Genomic DNA, 15,492 nt, shown 5'->3' on the forward strand with positions numbered 1-15,492 from the left:
CTTCAATTGGGAAGCTGTTAGTAGAATGTGCCATTGAAATTAATTGCCATTTGGACTCACAAAACCACACAAATGCAGTTGAGACCCTCTGTGACTTGTTTGAGATACTAATAAAAAGTATCTGGCTATGGATATACAGTAGCAAGTTGTTCCTGCATAAAATATTACTAGTACTAGACTATTACTAGTATTGTAAGTCACAACATTTTTTTTTTTTCAATTTCAGATATCTGCAATGCAGTTTTTTCAACTTGTAATTCATTCTAAAGTAATTTTTGACTAGTGGTAATTCTGGGTCAACCATTGCATAATTACAAATAGTCATATATCATCAGTGACTTACATTGAGGGGGGCATGGTGGCTTAGTGGTTAGTACATTTGCCTCATACCCCCAGGGTTGGGGGCTCGATTCCTGCCCCTGCCCTGTGTGCGCGGACCGTGCCTTGGGGGTTTCCTCTGGCTACTCTGTCTTTTTCCTCCAATCCAAAGACACGCATGGTAGGCTGATTGGCATCTCTAATTGTCAGTAGTGTGTGAAAGGTTGTGTGAGTGTGTGTTTGTGTTTGCCCTGCAATGGGTTGGCACCCCATCCAGAGTGTCCCTCCTATAGAATACTCAATGGATTATCTTTGTGGCATCGACATGGTGAGTGGATGTGGTCATAACTTAATTCAGTGATCTAAAAGAGCTGACTTGCTCATGTAGACTGATGCTTTGCAACATGTTTAGGAGGAGTTCAAAAACAACTGGCTGCTCCAAGAACTGAGGAGCCAGACACATATTTTCCAAGCTCTTTTCATTAATGCTGAGAAGACAGAAGACACTTGAAACAAAAGACCTGTCCTCTTTGTTTAAAGTGTGCATCTCAGAATTGGACAGCAACCAGCTGTCAACAAACCAAGACTATCTGCTTTTGGAGGAACTGGCTGATCAATTAACCTAAGTGTGCTATTTATTGAGAAATTAAGAAAAATGGAATTTAATGATTTACATGCAGTTTTGAAAAGAAATACGGGGTCAATAATTTATATTTTTACAACTGGCCAATCAGGCTATCAGGACAAAAATAAATGTGGTAGTAAAATTGAAGACTTTGGTGATCAAGGACCACATGCCATGGTTAATGTCTATCCATGTATAAAAAGACTGCAGTCCACATTATAATACTATACATCTCTATTTGCAGAAGTAGACTGCAGTCCCCTGTCACATCAGATGACCCTAGAGTAGGGGTGTCCAAATAGGGCCACATCTGATATTCTATTAAAAGCCAGGATTAAATAATAAAACAGGTGGAATCAGGTGTGGCTCCTGCTTAATTGGAATGAAAACCTGCACTCACACTGGCCCTTTGTGCATATGATTAGACACCCCTGCCCTACCAAATTTGTCTCGGTAGCTTCAGCTTTACCTCCACTGGGCTTTCATCAACATCCTACCATACAGTTCCTTCATGATGCAGACAGTCAATATATAAAATATTTCCAGAACCAAACACATGCCAAATTAAACTTAGACTGCAAATGTAAAAGTTTTCTTACATAGTAAACAAATTTTGGTAAAATATTTAGTTCAGTGTTTTATTATATACTCCAATCAGCCATAACATTAAAACCACCTACCGAATATTGTGTAGGTCCCCCTTGTGCCGGATACCACAAGACCTCTGAAGGTGTGCTGTGGTATCTGGCATAATATGTCAGCAGCAGATCCTTTACATCCTGTAAATTGCAAGGTGGGTCCTCCATGGATTGTAGTTTTTTGTCCAGCCCATCCCACAGATGCTCGATTGGACTGAATTTGGAATTACCATTTTACCTTTACCATTTTTTGCAGTTTGGCAGGGCGCATTATTCTGCTGAAAGAGGTCACTGCCATTAGGGAACACTGTTGCCATGAAGGGATGTACTTGGATTAGGTAGGTGGTATATGTCAAAATCCACATGTCAGGACTCAAGGTTCCTAAGCAGAACATTGCCCAGAACATTACACTGCCTCCACTGGCTTGCCTTCTTCCCATACTGCATCCTGGTGCTATCTCTTCCCCAGGAAAATGACTCACATATACCCAGTTGTCCAGATGATGCAAAAGAAAACATGATTCATCAGACCAGGTCACCTTCTTCCATTGCTCCATGGACCAGTTCTGATGCTCACGTGCCCACTGTAGGCACTTTCAGTGGTGGACAGGGGTCAGCATGGGCACTCTGACTGTTCTGGCCCCATACATAGCAAGTTGTGATGCATTGTGTGTTCTGACACCTTTCTATCATAGCCAACATCAACATTTTAGGCAAATTGTGCTACAGTAGTTCTTCTGTGGGACTGGACCAGACGGGATAGCCTTGTGCACCACTGAGCCTTGGGCACCCACAATGCTATTGCCGGTTCACCTGTTTTCTTTCCTTGCACCACTTTTGGTAGGTACTAACTACTGCATACTGGGAACACCCCACAAGACATGTTATTTTGGAGATGCTCTGACCCAGTTGTTTAACCAGCATAATTTGGCCCTTGTCAAAGTCTCTCAGATTGTCCATTTTTCCTGCTTCCAACATATCAACTTAGAGAACTGACAGTTCACTTGTTGCCTGATATATCCCACCCATTGACAGGTGCCACTGTAACAAGATGATCAGTGTTATTTACTTCACCTGTCAGTAGTTTTAATGGTATGCCTGGTTGGTGTACATTTTATGTCATTGTTATTGTAATTCCAATGGGAACTAAATTAATTTTACAGAACAATTAATGAAGCCAGAGAACAGTAGTCATTTTGAGTTGATCATAAACCCTAAGAAGCTTGCATTTCAAGCAGTCCATACTGGAGTTTTTTTTGTGATTGTTGTGGCCGAAATGTTTGCTTTTGCTTAGGCTTTCTTCAAAGTTTGTGATGCAATTTGCAGAGGTTTTTTGTGTTTTTTTTTTTTTTTTTTACAGAAAACTACTTGAATTAGCGAAACTGCAATTGCACAAAATTGTTTTGCCCAATCTTTTACAGTGATGTTTGTTGGTAAATGAGACCTTTTAGCTGTACTCATGTTTGATGCAAGTGAATTGAAGCGAGCTTTGGCTGAATGCATGTTTGATGACATCACATGACATGTCGGCCCAAATCTGCGGACAATTTGGTGTCAGTTTGAAAAATTGCAAGCTCCTCTGAATATTGTGAAATTTCCTTGATTTTGGGTGAATTTCTGTGATCGCAAAATCACAAAATCCTGGAGGGACTGTTAAAGGAGACTTTCTATGCTGTATTTTAAATACCTATCATTCAAGTCAGTAACTCCTGCAAGTATATGCTGAAGTATTTAGTGCTTTCCAGGGTTTAGGGTTATCTGTGGTGGTCTCAAACTATAGCCCTGTCAAGTTCATCCTGGTCAGCCACAAACTGTGCAAGCTGAACTTGGTGACATCCCAGGATGGTCTCCAGTTGTTCTTTATTGTAGGGGTCTTTGCCCAACAATTTTGTATGGATGTCTTGTCTTGATTATGGTTAGCTACCATACCTTCCATCCATATCTGATTAGATGTAGAGTTTTTTTTTTCCATTTATAGTCTGTGGCTGTTTCATGCTGTTCTGAAAGTCTCCAGTCATTCTTGACAACAGGCAAGTATGCCTATTGGAGGTAATATTGATGTATGTCATTGTCTGGATCTAAAATGAGTTCTTCCTCAAAGAAGTAGAATTGGTGGTATTAGTGGAGTAGTAGAATGGTGAATGCAGACGCTTCTCCAGCAGACAAGCTGAACACTTTCTATGCTCGCTTTGAGGCTGCAGCTAACAGCACTAATAGTGCTAGAGGTGCTAACAATGCTAACATTGCTAAGAGCATGAAGGGCAGCATGTATGTGGAGAGTGTCAGAACTGGAAATGCTTTCATCATCTCCGAGCACTATGTGATGAAGGCTTTCAGGAGAGTGAACACTAGGAAGGCAGTAGGACCAGATGGCATCTTAGGTCATGTCTTTAAAGCCTGCGTAGATCAGCTAGCATCAGTGTTCACTGAGATATTCAACCTCTCCCTGACACAGTTGGTAATCCCCACATGCTTCAAACAGTCCATTATTGTTCCTGTCCCAAAGAAACCCCAACCTGCCTTCCTTGACAATTAGCGCCCAGTAGCCCTGACCTCAGCTGTGATGATGTGCTTTGAACTGCTAGTCAGAGCCTCCATCACCTCTTCATGACACCGAGGACCCATTGCAATTCTAATGCCATCCCAATTACTCTACCAAGGAGGCCATCAAACTCTTTGTATACACAGTCCTGAGCCATCTTGACACCAGGAAGGGAATTTATGTTAAGATGCTCTTTGTTGACTACAGTTCAGCATTTATCATTATAATTCCCTCCAAACTCACCACCACGGTGGAGGACCTGGGACTTAGCCTGTCCCTGTGCCAGTGGATCTCCAACTTCCTTACAGACAGACCTCAAGGGTGGGGAGACATGTCTCATCCTCCCTCACCCTCAGCACTGGAGCTCCCCAGGTACAGTGGTGATTGAAAGTTTGTGAACCCTTTAGAATTTTCTATCTACTTAAATATGACCTAAAAAAAAATCATCAAATTTCCTAAAAGATTTCCCAGAAGTCCTAAAAGTAGATAAAGATAACCCAATTAAACAAATGAGACAAGAATATTATATTTGGTCATTTATTTATTGAGGAAAATGATCCAATATTACATATATGTGAGTGGCAAAAGTATGTGAACTTCTAGGATTAGCAGGTAATTTAAAGGTGAAATTAGAGTCAGGTATTTTCAATCAATGGGATGACAATCATGTGTGAGTGAGTTTTAATTAAAGAACAGGGATCTATCAGAATCTGATATTTACAACAGAAGAAAGTGGAAGTGTATCTTGGCACAAACAAAATAGATTTCTGAGGATCTCAGAAAAAGATTTGCTGATGCTCATCAGGCTGGAAAAGATTACAAAACTATCTCGAAAGAGTCTGGACTCCACCAATCCACAGTCAGACAGAATATGTACATATGGAAGAAATTCAAGACCATTGTTATCCTCCGCAGGAGTAGTTGACCCACAAAGATCCCTCCAAGAGCAAGACTTGTAATAGTCTGTGAGGTACCAAAGGAACCCAGGGTAACTTCTAAGAAACAAAAGGCATCTCTCACATTGGCTAACATTCATGAGTCATCATCGGGAGAGCATTTAACAACAATGGTATGCATAGAAGGGTTGCCACTGCTCTCCGAAAAGAACACTGCTGCCCTATGTATTTTCCTAGAGATCATGTGGACAAGCCAGAAGGCTGTTGTAAAAATGTTTTGTGGATTGACAAGACCAAAATTTTACTTTTTGGTCCAAATGAGAAGTGTTTTATTGGAAGAAAGGAAAACACTGCATTCCAGCATAAGAACCTTATCCCATCTGTGAAACATGGTGGGGTAGGTAGTACCATGGTTTGTGCCTGTTTTGCTGAATCTGGGCCAGGACAGCTTGCCATCATTGGGGGAACAATGAATTCCGAATTATACCAACAAATTCTAAAAGAAAATGTAAGGACGTCTGTCCATAAACTGAATCTCAAGAGAAAGTGGGTCATGCAGCAAGACAACAACCCTAAGCACACAAGTTGTTCTACCAAAGAATGGTTAAAGCAGAATAAAGTTAATGTTTTTGAATGGCCAATTCAAAGTCCTGACCTTAATCCAATAGATTAAAGGAGTGGAAGGACCTGAAGCAGTTCATGTGAGGAAACCCACCAACATCCCAGAGTTGAAGCTGTTGTGTACTGAAGAATTGTCGATGTGCAGGACTGATCAACAATGACCAGAAATGTTTAGTTGCAGTTATTGCTGCACAAGGGGGTCACACCAGATAATGAAAGCAAGGGTTCACATACCATTGCTACTCACAGATATACTCAGCAAAAAAAAAAAAAGAAATGTCCCTTTTTCAGGAGACTGTATTTTAAAGATAATTTTGTAAAATCCAAATAATCTTTACAGATCTTTATTGGAAATGGTTAAACAATGTTTTTTTTTTATTATTTTTTTTTTTTTTTTTGCTTGTTCAATGAACCATACACAATTGTTGCACATGCACCTGTGGAACAGTCCTTAAGACACTAACAGTTTACAGGCGGTAGGCAATTAAGGTCACAGTTACAATAACTTAGGACATGAAAAATACTTTTCTACTGACACTGAAAAACACCTGCAGAAAGATGCCTAGGGTGCCTGCTCACCTGCGTGAACAAGGCATAGGCCTGCTGCAGGGAGGCATGAGGACTGCAGATGTGGCCAGAGCAATAAACTGCAATGTCTGTAATGTAAGACGCCTAAGACAGTGCTACAGGGAGACAGGAAAGACAGCTGTTCGTCCTTGCAGTGGAAAATGACATGTAACCATGTGTCCCCACAGACGTGATCAAGAACTTGCAATGCCTTGGTGGAAGAGTGGGGTAACATCTCACAGCAATAACTGACAAATCTGGTGCAGTCCATGAGGATGAGATGCACTGTAGTACTTAAAGCAGCTGGTGGCCACACCAGATACCGACTGGTATATTAACATCCCACCCCCCACCTTCACCCCTTTGTTCAGGGACTCATTATTCCATTTCTGTTAAACAAATGTCTATGAAAATTGTTCAGTTTATGTCTCAGTTGTTGAATGTTTTTATGTTAATGCAAATATATACACATGTTAAGAAATTTGCTGGAAATAAAAGCAGTTGAATGTGAGCAGACGTTTCTTTTTTTAAATAAATGACCATGTATAATATTTTGTCTCATTTGTTTAATTGCTTTCTCTTTATCTACTTTTAGGACTTGTGTGAAAATCTGATGATATTTTAGGTCATATTTATGCAGTAATATAGAGTTCACAAACTTTCAAGCACCACTGTATGTGTTCTGAGCCCCAGCTGTACTTGTTGTACACTTATGACTGTGTGGCCAGCAGTATTGGGGAAGCTACTTTGAAACTGTAGCTTTTTAAACTACAAGCTACTCATAGTCTGAAGTATTTAAGCTACAGTCAAGATCCCCTTTTAAAAAAGTAGTTAGCTACGCTACAAGTTAATAACAAAAAGTAGCTACATTGAATCTACTTAAATGGGCAACATTTTAGTACTGTATGTCATGGTTGTGAATCAGCTTATGAATAACTGTTTTAAACACAATTTATAAAGATATTTCAGAAGAATCATGACTTTATAATGTCTTGTTTTATTTGTAGACCATCCAAAGACATAATTGACTCTCAAATTGTATATTACACTGAAAGTGAGAGATTTAAATGAGACAATGTATGTCAAATTCAAGGTCAAAGTGGGATGCTGAAAGTGAGATTTTAAATAATGCATAACTGTATTATGATAACAATCAGACTAATGTGTTCAGAACACAAAATAAATGCCTCAGCATGTACTGATAAACTTCTTGAATTATTTTATTTTATTTGTAAGGAAAGGTTATTTTGCCTATTAACACCAAAGTGCCAGCAATATTCTCTGTATCAGAAAAGAAACTCCAGCATTAATTTATTATGTTATTATCATTTACCTGCCCACTACATCATGTAACAAACTGTAGTTAGATGGTTTATGTATCCATCAGACAGCCTCTTTCTGTACATGTGAGCTACAGTGAGGATCTTAATTTCTGTGAAGCAAGCGGGCATCGCAGACATGCAATGAAGAGCACTGTTATAATTGAACAAAATATGAATTTCAGCAAGAGTTGATAGTGGACTTCAGCACAAAGCAGTGGAACTACCACCCTCTTAAGATCAACAGGACCCCAGTGAAGAGAGTGGACAGTTTTCGGTACCTTGGTGTTCACATCATGCAGGACCCTTCATGGTCCTGTCACATTAACACCCTGTGAAGAAGGCCCGGCAGTGTCTTTAACACCTTAGACACTTAAGAGACTTTAAACTGCCTCAAAGGTGCTAAGAAACTTTTACACCTGCACCAGTGAGAGTTTCCTCACAGGAAGCATCACAACCTGGTTTTGGAGCAGCACCAAGCAGGATAGGCAGGCTGTCCAGAGGGTGGTGTGATCAGCTGAGTGCACCATCCGCACTGAGCTCCCTGACCGGCAGTCTCTCTTCAGCAAGTGGTGCTGGACCAAGGCCAGGAAGATCAATGAACAATGGACTCTTCTCTCTGTTGCGGTCAGGGAAGCACTTCCACTCCCTAAGGCCAATACAGAAAGAATGAGGAGGAGCTTCTTTTCAAATGCCATCCGGGCCCTCAACCAGGACAAAACCAAGGACTAGAGCTTGGACTTGCTTCAAAACATCCACACCAACTACACTCCTTTAATCTATTTCTTAATGTCATTAAGGCTAAAGAGATGATTGTCGACTTCAGGAGGACCGAAGTAGACTATTTACCACTGCACATTGGAACAAATGTGGAGAGAGTCAAAATCTAAAAGTTTCTTGGTGAGCACATAACATAGGACCTCTCCTGGACTTTCAACACCACCTGCCTAGCCAAGAAGGCCCATCAGCACCTCCACTACAGCCTCCTACAGAGGCTGAAGAGAGCCAAACTCTCCCCTCCCATCCTCACCACCTCCTACAGAGGGACGATAGAGAGCATGCTGACCAGCTGTCTCACCGTGTTGTACGGGAACTGCAGAGCCAATATTGCTGCTATACTTGTGCTGTTACACTACACAATAGTTTACAGTTTACAGCCCATGTTCTGTGTATTTATTGTCCTGCATATTTATTGTCCTGTGTATTTATTGTCCTGTTCTATGTATTTATTGTCTTGCACTCGTCTCACACTGTTGTGTATTTGCACTTTATGTAGTCCCGCATACTGTTCTGTGTTGCACCATGGTCCTGAGGAAACAACATTTTGTTCCAATGTATACAAGCTATATAGAGGAATGACACTTAAAACTCACTTGACTTAACTTCACTTTACTCAATACATCTTCTATTCTATCATCTTCAGTAACAACTTTATCTTGCATTATCCAGTATTTTTAAATGTTTTTTTATATATGTGGGCAAGTTTCTTCAATACAACTACCTCAACTTAATGTTGCATAGCATCATATTGCACAAAACAACTGCACATGTCTGCACTTTATCCCAATTATAGTCAGACTGTTGCTGCCACCCATATTTATATCCTTACATTATATTTTTATACTTTTTAAAAATACTTTTCCTTTTTCTAATCATGTACAAGTAAATTCTAGTCTATGTAAATTTTATGTCATGGACAGTCGTAAAAAGCATTTCACTATATGTCATACTGTGTATGATTGTGTGTGTGACAAATAAAATTGTAATTTGATTTAAATTTGAATTTAGTACTGAATAACCGGGTTAAAATGCCCCTCCAGAGATCATTATGCTGTTTCTGTGCTTATCATTCTGTGATGTGAGTATCATTAAAAAAAAGTGTGCACACCCTTGTTTAATTGGGCATATGACCATGCTCAGAATTAACCAAGCACATAAAAACTTATTACGAAAGGAATTATCATACACGTGTCATCAATGACATGATTCTGATTAATCCCAAATAAAGATCAGCTGTTTCTGTGAGATTTTCTTGGCATCTTCTTTTGTTATTTGTTTCATCTGACTGCTGAAGCCATGGTCCCCAAAGAGCTTACAAAGCATATACCGGATATCATTATAGATATAAAGCAAGTTAGCACCTTGCATGGCAGCTCCACTACCATTGGGGTGTGTGTGTGTGTGTGTGTGAATGGGCAAATGAGACACAGTGTAAATTGCTATATAAGTGCAGACCATTTACCATTTACTGGTCACTCCATGCATGTGACAAGAATCTGTTGTATTCTGGGCTATGGGGTAGAGTGACTAAAAAAATCAAGCATGCCTAAAGTTTTCCAAAACATTTGGTTAAATGTGTTATGGTCTTATGAGACCAAGGCAATTTAGGTATAATGGGTGGCAGCATCATGCTATGGGCCTGCTTCTCTTCAGTTGGTATTGGGACTCTATTCAAAATAGAGGGAATCATGGACAGTTCCATATACCAATCTATTTGGGCTCAGATCTAAATCCTACCAAAGACTGAGGGCTGTGCTGTTTCTGTCATGTAATATCAGAGAAGGAACTCTGGACTACAGTTCCCAGCAGCCACTGCACCACACCATCATGCCACATGACCACCTGCACCTGAATTTCAGTCTTGTTAACGAGCACCTACAGGTATTTATAGCCACAGTTTGCACTACAGTGGTTGTCTTACGCTTGTCTTTCTTGCTGTGTTTATGGTCTTCCTTTCATGGATTGTTTCTGTGCTCCAAGCTCTATAACTATAGTTCTTGTTGGAGCTCTGAGTTACTGATTGGAAGGTCAGGGTTCAAGCTCCAGCAATGCCAAGCTGCCACTTGTTGGGCCCTTGAGCAGGGCCCTTGAGCAAGGCCTTTAACCCTCTGTGCTCCAGGGGCACTGTATCATGGCTGACCCCAGCTTCCTGACATGCTGGGGTATGCGAAGAAAAGAATTTCACTGTGCATATTGTCGCGACGGACCGACAGCCGGCGCGCAGGAGAAGAAAGTCGCTCCTTCCCCAACTGCCGCACCGGCACGAAGCGGACAGCCTCGGGCCAAAACACGCCATCAGCCGGAAGGACCGTCACGGTGGGGCGGGACCGTTGACGCTACACCGGCCGGCGATTGGGGAATTCGTCGGGAAGATTCCACCACTCAGGCGACGAAGGAGGAGGATAAAAGGACGCGCTTCCGGCCGTACGAGAGAGGAGGAAACGACGGCGAAGAGACAGACTCCATGCGAGCTCTTCAGCGGCATACAGGCGCGCTAACATTGAGCACGACGGCAAGATTGACTCACTCCGACCGCTAATATCTCTCTCTCTCTCTCTCTCTCTCTCTCTCTCTCCCCTTCTCTCTCCGAAGGTGCGAGCGCGGACGAGACCGCCGGCTGGTGAGAACGCACGCACCGGTGGATGACTGCACGGGAGACCCACACCCTCGTCTCAGGAACCCCGACACGCCCCCGAGAAGGTCACACGACAGCCACACCCCCACGAAACCCCAAGCACTCACGCACCCTCGCCCCCTCACGACGGACAGCTCACACTAAAATAAATAAAAACCACCCATTGTGACTGCAATCTGTCTCTTGTGGGTCTGTGCTCTGCCCTTCCCCCGAGCTAACTCCCTGCTATATGTATATGTGATCAATAAAGACTCATCATTATCGAGCACTTATGGGTATTTATAGCCACAGTTTGCACTACTCTGGTTGTCTTATGTTTGTCTTTCTTTGCCGTTGTCTCTGTTGCTGTGTTTATGGTCTTTGTTTTATGGTTACAAGTTCTATAACTACTGTTTTGTGTTTTGTTTATATTTATATTAAAGCTAATCTGCAAGTGCACCTGCCTCCGCCTCCCAGTAATGACATATTTTTTTTTTTTTTTTTTTTTAAATGCCATTTTAACAGGGTGTGTAGACTTTATATCCAGTCTATTTTTTAAAATAACTTTGAAGTCTAAAAATGCTGTATCCATTTGGTCTGTGATGGCAGTGATTCGTGTATGGTATTTGTGACTGTTAAACTATCACTTGGTAAGAAATGCTACATTAGATTAGATATAGACAGATAGGGTGCCAGTACTTGTAGAGTTGATTAGATAGATAGATAGAAGTGAGAGAGTGATACAGGTAGACTGATAGAAAGAAATATGGAGAGAGTGTTTGTGTGTACTACTGGTAGATTGATAGAGCGATGGATGCAGAGTGTGTGGCATTGATAGAGAGATAGATGAAGAGACATTTTCTGTTACAGGTACATTCACAGAGTGATGCTACGTTCACACATACAGCGACATGCATCAACAATGCGACAGGAAACTAGAGATGCACCGATACTAAATTTCTCAGCCGATACCGATAACCTATTATTCAGAGTGATATCGGCCGATACCGATACTGATAGTTCTGCCTTTTATGCCTTCTTTTAAATTAATAATAATTAATTCCACAATTCTGAAAGAAATGTAAATAAAAACTTTATTCTCTCCGTTTCAGCAAGTTGTTTCACAGTAACTGGTCTCATAAATAGAAAACACATTACTCAAATTAACATTAACACATGAACTAAATTCTGAAGATTAAAGTATGATCTAGTATATCTAGTATCTAGTATATCTTAACTTATTGAATGTTATTAATTCATATTAACAGAATTAATTGACTGAATTCTAAAAAGCCTCCTGTTTGTCTCACATTCACTCACCACAAATAAAATCATTTCTACTTCATCACTGAACATCAAACTGGTAATATATAATATAAACTTTAATATATTAACATTAACTGGATATGAAATATACTACTCTACAAATATATTTTTCTGTGCAATATATACTTTTTTGTCAACTCAGCTTCATTTAAATCTTTCAAGGATGTATTCATTAATTCAGCGCGAGCAGCACGCGAGTTGTGTGGGGAAAATTTATTTTTCTTGATGCCGAAATTCCTGTTTCACTGCTGCTCACTTCCGGTGTAAAATTTTAGTGGTGCAGAGATTACAAACTGCAATTTTGTCGTCATTCCACACAAGAGACATCATCTTTACACACAGCACACAACTGATGTGTTTTCCCACCCTCTTTTGATTGACAGGATATAATTGACAGGACATAATCGGCCCTAATTATTGGATGTTTTTAAACTGTCTGAAAAATAGCGTTTATCGGCCGATACATTGGTACATCTCTACATCTCTTTATTTTCATTCATGGAAACCGTTAATTCTCTATGGGGCAAAATGTTTTTGCCCATGTGCACGCAAAGTACATGTGGGAACGCTAAGAAAAGTAATAGCACACTTCTCCCATATTTTGAGGTACAGTGCCATCCACTAATATTGGCACTCTTGGTAAATATAAGCAAATTGTTATTATGATCAAATATTGATATTTTGAACAGAGAATTTTTGTGATTTTTTTTTAACAAAAGATAAAAAAATTAAACAATAAAGACAATTTTTCACAACCTTCTTTGCTCATATTTACCAAGGGTGCCAAAATTAGTGGAGGGCACTGTATGTTTTGTGTGCGATATAATATATGTGATACGAACATGTTAGCCGAATGACATCCTAGATATAACACACGTGTTTTATTCCCCACTTCTCAAGCTCCACTAATAATAATAATAATAATAATAATAATAATAATAATAACAACAACAACAACTTTTAAATAGCGAAACTATATAGGGCAATTATAATAGTGATGCTTTTTGCATATCAAGCGGCAATAATAGGCTAATAAGTATGTGAGATTACAGTAGTGATGCTAGCTTCGCAAAGACCACTAATTATAAAGAATAATAAGTATTGGCAATAATAATAATAATGTCAACTAGTAAAATACCATTCTCCCAAGTAAAAAATACCATTCTGACTAGTTAAAATTGAATTACAGATGCCTTGAATTCGAGTTCTGATTAGAAACAATGTATTTTCTAAAAACTGTATTTACTAGCAGTAAGTGGATTTTATAATTTTTTTATTACTACGTGGTACGCTATACTAATAAAAGATAAAACGGCTTTCGAAACCATGGAACGCGTAGTCCCACTTCTCATATTACAGTGGGGCGTGAGCATGGTTGAGTTAAGCACACCTCTCGGCTATATATTTGATCCAAGCTTGTGTTGCAGGGACTTGTGTCTGCTTGTGATTGAGAGGCAGGTATAAGGACAGAATAACAGAAAAACGGGGTTTTGCAGGTAGGTTACTGTAAGGACTGTTGTTTCATTTACCCGGTTAGAAGCAATGGCATAATAAAAAACATTTAAGATCTACTTCTAATAATTAATTTCTTATTTTTTAAACAAAGATATGAAAAGCGTCGTATTATATTCGCCGTAAGTTTAATTATATTCAGTGCAAGATGCAAATGCAAGAGCTTTTATTATAGGTCCAATTAAATTTAGCATATTTGTTGGTTAAAATCAATTTTTTTTTTAAATATAAAAAAGTTTTCATTTTCAAATTACATTCAATTACGTGCAAAACGGGTTAAACTGAAAGTTTTTCAGTTTTGTTTCAGTCTTGCTTGGACAGGTGAATAACTGAACTTTTCAGTAATGTTGTATTTCCGTTTACAGATCGCCGAGCATCCCTCTAAATGAAGCGGTACGTGCTGTTTGCGTTGGTGGCGGTGCTCAGCACTTTCATTCCGCGCAACGAATGCAAAGCAATAGACTTCTCTAAGGATGAGCGCGCTAGCTCTAAACTAACGGAACAGCAGCGACCCCTTCTACCAATCCTCATGCGACTGGGAGAAGAGTACTTCATCAGGCTGGATGACCCAAAGCAGGGTCTGCGCGCTTCTGAACAAAGCGCTCCGCCACGAGCAACCACCGTAAACCGTGCACTCCAGATGCAGCTCACACAGAGGTTGTTGCAGGAAGAGGTCGATGAGCTTGGTAACGTTTTAACGGACAGCTTCATCCAGCTGGCGGACTCGGCTGAAAGGAAGCGTCGGGGCAATGAACCGCCAATCTCCCTGGATCTGACATTTCACCTGCTGCGCGAGGTGTTGGAGATGGCACGGGTTGAACAATTAGCTCAACAGGCAAGTAACAACCGAAAAATGATGGACTTTTTTGGGAAGTAAAAGCAACACGTTATTCCCTTAAATTTCTGAAGTATAATGTCCCTAGAACTATAACCTATAACATATGTTCATACTGTTCCCTCGTTCATTGTGCTAATTTTATATTAAACGGTGTTGCGATGTATTATTGCAGTGATTACACAGGAAGTTGTGTTGTAAAATAAACAGTAGAGAAATTGATATTCATATTCTTTTATTTCACACTCAGTGCTTATAGCAGTTATCACATTTAATTACTGTGAATTACACATCTTTTAAATTCTTCTATACTGTCCTATACATTGTCCCACTACTGGAGACTGAAATGGAGTCTGTAGTTAAAGAATATATTTTTTATCATAATGGAATATCTGACAGTTTATATGCCATGTGTGCATATAAACTGTCCCTTTAGAAAAATCACAGAAAGTAAAAAAAAAAGAAACTGTCATGATGTCTCTGCTGAATTCCTGGTAAACAAACATAATTTCTGAGAAACTTTCCCATTTAGTATAGAATTTTTACTTGGGGGTATTGAGCCAGGAAAAGGAGAAAACATGGCGTGGAAGGCCATCTGAGCTTTGAGTGGCAAGTCCTGTGCTAGGGTTGGTGGACCCCTAAGAGAGAGAGAGAGAGAGAGAGAGAGAGAGAGAGAGAGAGAAAGAGAAAGAGAAGGTATTGAGAAGATGAAGTATGCAAAACGGGGTATGTAGCTATATCTCATATCTAATATTCCTTTTAAAAAATTCAATATCAACAACAACAACAACAACAACAATAATAATAATAATAATCCTTAGGACAACAGTCTTTCTGCATGACCCAATTTCTATTTAGATTCAGTTCACGGACTGATGTCCTGAAATTTTACTTTAGAA

At 39.8% G+C, this 15,492-nt stretch overlaps 2 protein-coding genes across 2 annotated transcripts in view; one reads left to right on the forward strand and one right to left on the reverse strand.

The window, feature by feature from the left end:
- Positions 1-14,095: 14,095 nt before the first annotated feature.
- LOC128624206 (corticoliberin) lies at positions 14,096-14,713 on the forward strand. The gene has a single exon (XM_053651664.1). It carries the CDS (start codon positions 14,144-14,146, stop codon positions 14,633-14,635), a length of 492 nt encoding a protein of 163 aa, XP_053507639.1. The 5' UTR covers positions 14,096-14,143; the 3' UTR covers positions 14,636-14,713.
- A 7-nt stretch (positions 14,714-14,720) lies between these two features.
- trim55a (tripartite motif containing 55a) overlaps positions 14,721-15,492 on the reverse strand; it is a 64,111-nt gene continuing 63,339 nt past the window's right edge. The window contains exon 10 of the mRNA XM_053651662.1: positions 14,721-15,231. Within this exon, the coding sequence (XP_053507637.1) occupies positions 15,136-15,231 (96 nt within the window). The 3' untranslated portion in view covers positions 14,721-15,135. The remainder of the gene's footprint in view (positions 15,232-15,492) is intronic.

The sequence above is a fragment of the Ictalurus furcatus genome, chromosome 20 (genome assembly GCF_023375685.1).
Source record: "Ictalurus furcatus strain D&B chromosome 20, Billie_1.0, whole genome shotgun sequence".
NCBI lineage: Eukaryota > Metazoa > Chordata > Actinopteri > Siluriformes > Ictaluridae > Ictalurus > Ictalurus furcatus.